The following is a 9,457-nucleotide window of genomic DNA, read 5'->3' as shown; positions in this document are numbered from 1 at the left end:
GAGTTCAGAACACACTTTTTTTGCAGTGTAGATGTCCCCTGAGTGACAGAATGATCCCCTGAATGAAAATATATTATTTCATTTGTAAAATATTCACTCTCTGGAAACGGGGTAGTGGCGAGAGACTTCCAATTTTAGATGCAATTTTCTTGTGTCTTTGGCTGTGTTTGGAAAGACGTGGGCTAGGGCTTTTGCATCGCTCGATTCTGTGGGGAAAAGCAATGCCCTCCCTCAAAGAACTTAATTTCCTTAATGCTCCTTGTCATTATTTGTGTGGTATTTTCCTTGTAACCCCAAACCAGCTGTAACTAATAATTTTACTTGGGAGGGGGAAGATACTGGAAGTCTTCTGACTGTAAACTTGAAAAATTGCCAGATTTGGATGCAAGAGAGAAAATTGCCACTTAAGCTGATTAGCTCAATATTATAAACGTTGAGGTTACTTTTCTGATTAAGCAATTAATTCAACGAGTCTGGTGTTTGTAAAGGAGAACTTGAAAACAGTGCATGCATTTTCCAGCTATTGGAAATTGGAACGACCGACCGACCGACCTTTGGAACAACATCTACTATAGTATCAGTGCATTATATGCACGTTCTGTACGTACGTAAGTGGTATTAACAGGGCTGGGGGCCACCCTGCCTCAAGAGAGAGAACGTGACGGCAAAGAAACAGGCACTCTAAGGAGAACCTCAGGAAATAGACATGTCTTTTGTCTCTTGAAGGTTATTAAAACCTATGGCCAGGGACTCTTGTCTGTACAGCCCACTATGAGCAATATCCCAGCTTAAAGGAAGGGACGCAGTCCATGCCATCAGAGCTCATTAGGATTATTTGTTTTAGAGTAATGCGCAGATTGGGGCCCCATTGTGTTAGGTGCTGTACAAAGACGCAGTGAGAGAGACCCGAGCCCCAGATACCCTGGTGATGGAATCGATAGAATAATCTAAGGTATATCCACTTGCTTAGGTCCCAAAATACGCTTTCCTTAGAATCCTATGTATTGTCTTCCCTGGGCAGTGCTATAGGACCATGTGTGTAATATATTCCCTGTCCTCCACATTTTAAATCAGATTTTCGGCCCAGAGCAGAGTAAAAAGCATGTATCAATACTGGTTTATGGGCTCACATTGTCCTTTGCAGGCATAGTTCGCTGTTGTGCGCCTACCGAGTCAGGTTTTGTGGATCAAAGGCAGTATGCATCAGATCATCGATCGCTTTATAATATGCCCTTTTCCTCTGTTGCAATCAATGGGGAAAAACCCACTCACACAATTAAAACCCACCTCCAGCTAGGCAGGAGACATGCGGCATTTCTAGGGGATTTCTGTGTCATTCTGTCTAGGAGTTTTGGGGTGGGGGACCTAATTGTTGCCTCTGCAAAGGGCCGGGTCCTTGTTGATGTAGCAGGAGTGTCGAGTGCTAGGCGCAAAACCCACTGTTGTAAGCTCTGTGGGGCAGGAGGTGTCTTTTCCTGTCTGTACCACGCCCAGCACAGTAGGGTCCTGGTCCATGACTGGGGCTCCTCGGCCTCGCCACAACGCCAATGATAACCAGAGTTGCAATCGAGGCAGTTCTGCTAATGCGGTTCCTATTTTCTGATGTCTCTGCAGCAGTGCAGGAACATCGTGCCCCCTAGATGGTGCATCTAGAGTTGTTGGATGGATCTCCCTGGGACCTAGCCCTGCGCAGTCCTGGTTACCGCAATTACCGATCACGCTCGAGGGCCTGGTACTTTTGTTCTGTCTTTTCAAAACATCCTCCTTGTTCCTCCAAGTCTCGTGGTTCCTCCTGAAATTCACTTTTTCTTGTTAATCGCTTCCTGCTGCCTCGTGCTCCTGATCGAAGGGGGATGGTTTCCTCCCCCTCCAATCATACTTAGGGTTGTGCTTGGAAAAAAGCAGCTGCAAGAGGGGAAGTTTATTGGGAAGCACTCGCCATTGCGTTCGTTAAGAAAGGGTCCTTTCCCTGCGGGCTGCCTTCGCTGTCTCTGTCTGACCATTTACCTATCGGTGGTGCTTTAATAATGGCAAGTAAATGCAGAGAGGATGTCAGATAAAGCCACGCAAAGCTGCCATTTAAATCCTCTTGTGTAAGTTTGATATCCAAAGTGGAAGCACAAATGCCATATAAGTCAATTAAAGCATTAAGTAATCTAATTGTGCTGTGGCCACAAAGTGGCTTAAAGGCTGAGAGAGGCAAGTGAATAGTGTGTCCAGAACCCTCCCAGCCCCCATTTTAGCATTCCCCCGAGGCCTTTGTGAATGAGTAAAGGGGGAGGGATGTTAGGGAAGGGGTGGAGGTTGGTGGTGAGAACATACACACACAAGGACAACAATGAACAACAGAGAGAGAGAGAGAGAGAGAGAGAGAGTACGTGCACACAGGCACTATGATCAGCGTCCAAAGGCCCCCTTCCCCTGGCCTTGAAATTTTGGAATTTGCTTTGCCCTTAGCAAGGCTCCCTGTCTGTCTTTGTTCATTAGCTCAGAAGAAGGAGAACAGTGCAATTAAAGTCACTTAAGAAAAGAAAAGGGTGATGTGCGGTTAGCAGGTTTCAGAGTAACAGCCGTGTTAGTCTGTATTCGCAAAAAGAGAAAGAGGACTTGTGGCACCTTAGACTAACCAATTTATTTGAGCATAAGCTTTCGTGAGCTACAGCTCACTTCATCTCCAGCATGGCCCGCCCTGGATTCTTTCATTGTGTGCAACTTTTCCCTGGTGCGTTCCTGGGCCAGAGACCTTCACTCCGTTCCGGTGAGAACGAGTGGGCCTGAGTCATGGAGCAAATCCACTGGAATCGACAGAGTTAAACAAAAGTAAAACCCGTGTCAGTGAAGCTTGCTCTGTGTATGTGGATCCATGTAATGTAATCTGTCCTCCCACTGCTCAGGGACCGCACAATCCAGGGCTCTAAATTCTGTTCAAACTCATTGGGCTAGATGCTCAGCCGATGGAAATCAGCATAACTCCGTTGATTTCCACGGAGTCAGTGAGGATCTGGTGCAATTTCTTCCACAACGACACTAACGCTAACCAGTGGGGCTTGTCATGTAAAGCCAGTGGCTGCATGCTTTCTCCCGTTACTGTCTAATACATTTAATGAAGAATCCCAGCGTACAGGGGTCTGTTTTGTTTTTTCAAGGCTGTTTCATTATTAATGAGCCCCAGTTACCCTGCAAGGGGACTCCACTAGTCTGATTCTCCTCCTGCATGTGTCAATTGATCGAAATCATTGGCGTCAGCCAGGTGAAAAAAGGATGTGACCTCACAGTTGGGCCCCATATTTATACATCTCTAAGGGCCTGGTCCTGAAGGTCCGGCAAAGTCCAGAGGAGGCAAGAGTGCTCAGGACCTCACAGGATTAGGCCCCTTGGTTCCCGACCGTGTAAAATCCTGCTGGAAGCTGTGTGAGTTGCTATCCTGAGCAAGTGTCTGGAATGAAAAACTACACTAGGCAGCATGGTGCATAGGTGCCGACTTCCTCTGTTCCTGGGTGATGCTCGGCCCCCGTTCTATCCCAGACCGTGCCCCCACTTCACCCCTTCCCCCAAGCTTCCACCCCCGCCCCGCCTCTTCCCAGCCCCACCCTGCCCGACCCTGCCTCTTCCCGCCCTTTCCGCTGCCTCTTCCTGCCCGGCTCTTCCCCCTCCCCTCCAGCGCCCCCTGAACAGCTGATTGTGGCTGGCGGGAGGTGCTGGGAGGGAGGGGGAGGAGTTGATGGGGCGGGTGCTGAGCACCCACTGTTTTTTTCCCATGGGTGCTCCAGCCCCGGGGCACACACGGAATCAGCACCTATGGCATGGCGGCTTATCCCACTTGATACCCTCTCTCCCCACCTACCCACACGCGCCCCAGGGAGCACAATGAAGGAAGCTGGCTCTGTAGGAGCCCGGTCCTGGACCACCAGCATGAACAGGTTTGTCTGGGTGGATTCCATGGAAGGTGGGAACCCTCCCCCCCCAACTCACCCACAGCACGGGGACCAGAGCAGCTGCTGCGTTGCACAAGGCTTCTCTTTATGGCAGGTTTGCCCAGTGGGTCTCTGCTCCCTCATTCGCGCTGGCCGTATGCCATCCCAGCACTGCTGCAGGGAGGGTCCCTTTGGACCCTCGCTCTGCTGTGCTCGGTGGGAGCAGGTTCCCCCTTCTGCAGCCTTCTCTTGTGCGCGGCAGAGCCGTTGCCTTTAGGCCAGGAGGCAGGACACAGCTCTTAGAAAACACCCATCCAGCTTTGTGATATTTCACCTCCCTGACAGTATGGATTTAATTTCCCGTGACAAATGGGCCTGGTGAAAAGAGCCTGGGATTCATATAAGCTCATGGATAATTCATAGAAAGTGTCCAACACGTCAGGAGAGGTGGAGCCTGAGGCCTGTCTGCGTCGTTCTGCCTGGTTTATCCACGTGCTGATACGAACCAGTGCCTTGTGCTTTACTCTGTATGCAGGGCCTTTAGGGACAGTATTGTGCAAGGGGCCAGCACCCCAATAGCCCAGCAAATTGTGATCTGAGTCCCAGCGTCTTCACTCAAATCTATATCTGCTGTGACCCTTTTGGCTGAGTCTCCTCTTGCTCCTGCTGGCGTAAAGCGGGAAGGGAGCTGCATGTTTGAGAGGAGGAGACTCTGATCCTTTGTGTTCTGTCCTAAACTTATCTTCTAACCCTTTGAACAAGCTGAGCAGAAATGCAGACTGGAGTCTGCCCCTTGTGTGCCATTTACACCAGTGCAAAGGCAGTGCGAAGTGCTACCATGTGAAAATGGCTTTGCAGTGTTGTGAAGGCCCCGACAAGGCCCAGGGTAACAGACTAAGGGCTAGTCGAAACTGCCACACTACATCGCTCTGATCTGGGTTACATCCTCTGTCGATGCATATTTCATCACAACAACCCTAACTCTGACTTAGCATGTGAGTTCTTAGGGCAGTGCCTGTCTTTTTGTGATGTACTTGCAGTGTCTTGCTTTGGGCGAGACTGGGATCTCCAAGCACTACTGCAGTGAAACTAATAATAATAATGACCCATGATTCATTGGGTGGGTTTTGTGGTCCTATTTTGAATTTCTCAGATAAAAAGTGGCTTAGACGTGTAAAGCACTGCAATGATTATTAGTGATACACAGGGAATTGTGTGTATGGTTCCCATCAGTGTGAATAGACTAAAATCCACTCCAAACCATCAGAGATGAGAATGTCTCCTCTTAGGCCCTGATCCAGTGTGTTCTATACTGTTCCACAATCTTGTCTTGATCACAGAATGCTGCCAGGTAGAACTTTGAGTGAAATAAGCAGCTGGTCTTGGTATTCTTGTGACCACTGGGGGCGAATCTCCGTTTTGGCATGTGGTGATATTTACAACTGGGACTGCATAGGTCACTAAACGTTTTCCCAGTGTAACTTAAGCATTTTTGTCTTGAAGCCTGATTCAGTTTTTTTAAAAAAGCTTCCCCACCCCCACCCCCAAAATCATAGGGCATAGAAATTCTCCTAAAGAGAAGCCAACCCAGCCTCAAAAGGGGCTCTATGAACATCACAGAGCCTTTTGCTAAAATATTCAAACTTCAGTGCCTGAAGGCAGGCTCCGGAATACCACTGGCCTGCTTGGCAAGGTGCTTATTGCCCTCAGCTCCTGCGGACTTCAGTGGGCATTGTGCCTGCTCTTCACTTCTAGAGATCAGGATACTTTTATTTAGGTGAGGGGTTCTTGGCCTCTTCCGTGAGGAGGACACCCATGGAGCCCTATTGCATAGCTGGGACCCTCTTTACGTTTAGCAAACGGAGAAGGGCAGGGTGCTGAGCCCCGTACATTTAAACCTGCCTCCAGTTCAGCAGGACCACTCTACTCCAGGACCGTATTTAACCCTTTCTACCTCTGTTTCCCTGTCCCCAGCTCTGTTGAAGATGCACTGGACACCAGAGCATGCCCAGCCCCTGAACCAGTGGCCAGAGCAGCACCTCGATGTCTCTTCCACCACCTCCTCACCGGCCCACAAATCTGACCTCTACCACAGCAGCCGGCAGCGCTTCAACTACGCCTGGGCCAACGACGACATCTCCGCGCTGACGGCCTCCAACCTCCTCAAGAGGTATGCGGAGAAGTACTCGGGGGTGCTGGACTCGCCCTATGAGAGGCCGGTGCTGAACAGCTATGGAGATGGAGCCTTTGGGCCGCTCAATGGGCAGAAAGGTGACGTGGAGCCCTGGCCGATGCCGCACGGCTCGGATGGTGCCTACCCCCTGAACACCATGCACGATGGGCTGCCTGGCTCCAAGGGGGTTGTTCCTTCTGCCCCAGGAAATGGGCCGGTAGGGCTTGGCAGCTCCCCTGTTGTCTGCGAGGTTGCCCGGGACCCCATTTATCCCACTAACTCGTGTGGGGGAGCCGCCGGCTCCAGCGGCCTTGGCTTGTCTCAGGAGTATACCTCAGGCTACAGTGGCACCTACCTGCCATCGGGCTACTGCAGCCAGCCCGCGACAGCACTTCCCCCTCCCCACCCGTCAACTCTGCACAGCTCAGGACTCCTGCAGCCCACGCACCCGTCCTCGGCGCTGGTCCCCAGCTACAGCTCCTCAGGTCCCATGTACAACTACGCTTCAGGCAGCTATGCGCCTCAGCCCGGCTACGGGGGGATCCACCCTCCGCACCCGTCGGCCTCTTACCTGCCCTCGGGCATTGCTGCACCCACCCCCATCCCCCCGCCGCCGCCCTCCTCCCGGCCCCCGGGCATCCCTGGTTATAGCTACCAGAGCTCCAGCCTGCCCCCCCTCCCAGTGCCCCCCCTCAGCAGCGACTCGGGGGGCTCCCTGAAACGAAAGGCCTTTGATATCCCGGGGGGGGAGGACGAAGCTGAGGGCAGGTACAGGAAATACAGCTACGAGCAACCAAAGTCCACCCCTGAGTCGCCATACCAGATGTCCGACAACGGCGAATGTGGAGGCAACAGCTTCAGCCGAAGCACCGAGACCTCCCAGCTGCCCTTCAAGGCTGGGAAAAGGCCGACGGGAGCAGCGGCGACAGTGGCCTTGGAGGAGCATGTAGGGAAGTACAACAGCCAGCCCATGAAAGGCCTGGTCTCCCCTCCGTATGGCGCTGGGGAAGCCCCTTTGAGGCCCGGGGAGAGCTTTGAGAAGTTCACCCCGCCTCTCGCCAATGGCGAGCGTGCAGGTGGCGAGCAAGGTCATGCCTTCACCCACGGGATGCAGGCCAAGCCGCAGGGGTTCAGCAGCCAGCCTGTGGAAGAGCAGCTGAAAAACGTAGACCCCCTGATACTAGAGCTGGTGAACAACAAAATCGTCGACTGCAGCCCGCCCGTCCAATGGACGGACATTGCTGGCCAGGTCTCGGTCAAGGCCGCCATCGAGGAAGAGCTGGTGTGGCCTATCCTGAGGCCTGGGGCCTACACTGGGGAGAGCCGGCCACCCAGAGCCATCCTACTGTTCGGGCCTCGTGGAGCAGGGAAAACCCTGCTGAGCAGGTGCATCTCCACCCAGCTGGGCTCAACCTTCCTGAATCTCAGCGGGACAGCCCTGCTTTCCAAGTGGAAGGGCGAGGCCGAGAAGATCCTGCAGACGGTCTTCTTCGTGGCCAGCTGCCGTCAGCCATCAGTGGTGCTCATCTCCGAGGTGGAGTCCCTCCTCGTGGCCTGCGCTGGTGAAGAAGCTGCCCAGGCGAGCGGCCTCAAGTCTCAGCTGCTTTCCTACTTGGACAACATAGCTACCTCAGCCGAGCAGAATGTCGTCGTCATCGGGACGACCACCCGGCCCAGCACTGTGGACGAAGCCTCCCAGAGGAGGTTCACCAAGCGGTTCTACATTTCCCCGCCCGACAGCATCGCCCGGCGGCAGATCCTCCACCACACCTTGGCCCAGCAGAACTACTGCCTCAGTGAACGGGAGATGGCCTCCCTCGTGCAGCACACCGAGAGCTACTCGGGCAGCGAGCTCATCCAGCTGTGCCAGCAGGCCGGCCCCACCAAACTCCACAGCCTGCCAGGCCAGTTGCAGCCCACCTCCTACAAAGACTTCGAGAACGCCTTCTGTAAAGTCCGCCCCACCGTCTCCCAGAAGGAGCTGGACTTGTACATGGAGTGGGACAAAATGTACGGGTCCAGGCACTGACGGCGCGTGGAAGGGGTGGGCTGGGGGAGCCAAGCCCTCAGCCTCAGACTCCAGTGGCATTTTTTTTGTTGATGGTGTTGTTGGTTGTGTGCCAGCTTGACCTCTGAGTGGAAGATTCGGGGGGATTATTTTGTATTTGTTAAGATCTGTTGCTCTGGAGTCTCTGGTCTAGCTCCAGCTGCTAAGGATGGAATCACAGCTCGCCCATGAATTCAGTCAGTGTCTTTTGTCTTTCTCCTATGTCCAAGCTGATCTGAAGGTGAAATACTTGATCCAAGAAAAGACCCGAACACAAACAAATTCTTTTACAGGCTTTTTTATGTCATACTTGACTGATTTTGTTTGTTTGTTTTTGTTTTTGGAAGTAGTCGCTCACTGAACTCAGGATAATCTATTTATTATTCGTCTACTTTCCCGTTCATCCGTTTTGAGACCAGCAACGTAAAGGATGCAGCCAGGTGGAGATGTGTTTGGTTTTAGCCTTCTCATGCGTGATAGGACAGCTTTCTAGTCGATTTACAGAGACCTGATTTTTGTTGTTGTTGTTCCTAATAGAAATTTTTCAGCCATCATTTAACAAAACCAGCCCCCTTTGGCTGTGGCTCTGTGGGCAATTTTTCTGTACTGAACTGTGCCATACAAAGGACTTGTCCCCCGCACAAGTCAACATCTTTTCAAGCCATCATGAGGAATTTATTATTAGGAATAAACGGCACAGGGAGATGGGAGGAGGGAGGGAAGGTTTGAAGTAAAGAAAAATGTAGATTGTTTAATATACTAGACCTCATTTTTATTTTTGTAATGTATGTAGTATTTTTTTGTTTTTTCTTTTTAACTACTCAGGAAAAAAATTACCTCAGAAAAAACAAACAAACAAACAAACCCGAATGTGTTTTTAAAAACTCTTTTATCTTCTCAAGAAAGGGAAGGGGGGGAAAAAGATCTTAAGAGTTTGCCAAACTCAATACAAAGCTGCATTATGTGTTTGCTTCCAAAAAAGGGTGACAGAAAGAAGAAAAAAACAAAACTTGAAGTTGTTACAAAGATGAAAGCTGAATGTATTTCGGGTGCTTTTCACAATATATTATGCCATAATTTTATTTTATTTTTTTTTTCCACATTGTTATTGTAGCGTTTGGTGGAGTAACGTGTCTTCAAAGGAAAAGAGAGTATTAGTGCCGTAGTTTAAAAGCTGTTGCTAGTACCACTTTTTGGATAAACCTACGGGGTATGTTCCCAACTTTCTTGGTTTGCAAAGCTTGCTTCTCTGTTGTGCTCTCCACTTCCTCTTCTTGCATCTCCCAGCCAGGGGCCCTTCCTGGGCTGCAGAAGTGAGCATGT

At 51.1% G+C, this 9,457-nt stretch overlaps 1 protein-coding gene across 1 annotated transcript; it reads left to right on the top strand.

The window, feature by feature from the left end:
* Positions 1 to 5,899: 5,899 nt before the first annotated feature.
* Positions 5,900 to 8,116, top strand: FIGNL2 (fidgetin like 2). Its single transcript, XM_077838788.1, has one exon. It carries the CDS (start codon positions 5,900 to 5,902, stop codon positions 8,114 to 8,116), a length of 2,217 nt encoding a protein of 738 aa, XP_077694914.1.
* Positions 8,117 to 9,457: the final 1,341 nt, after the last annotated feature.

This window comes from Eretmochelys imbricata, chromosome 20 (assembly GCF_965152235.1).
Source record: "Eretmochelys imbricata isolate rEreImb1 chromosome 20, rEreImb1.hap1, whole genome shotgun sequence".
NCBI lineage: Eukaryota > Metazoa > Chordata > Testudines > Cheloniidae > Eretmochelys > Eretmochelys imbricata.
This window is presented reverse-complemented; position numbering and strand designations above follow the sequence as displayed.

Bases quoted from the DNA above. Each gene is read 5' to 3' on its own strand.
- FIGNL2 (XM_077838788.1), top strand. From the start codon at position 5,900: ATGCACTGGACACCAGAGCATGCCCAGCCCCTGAACCAGTGGCCAGAG.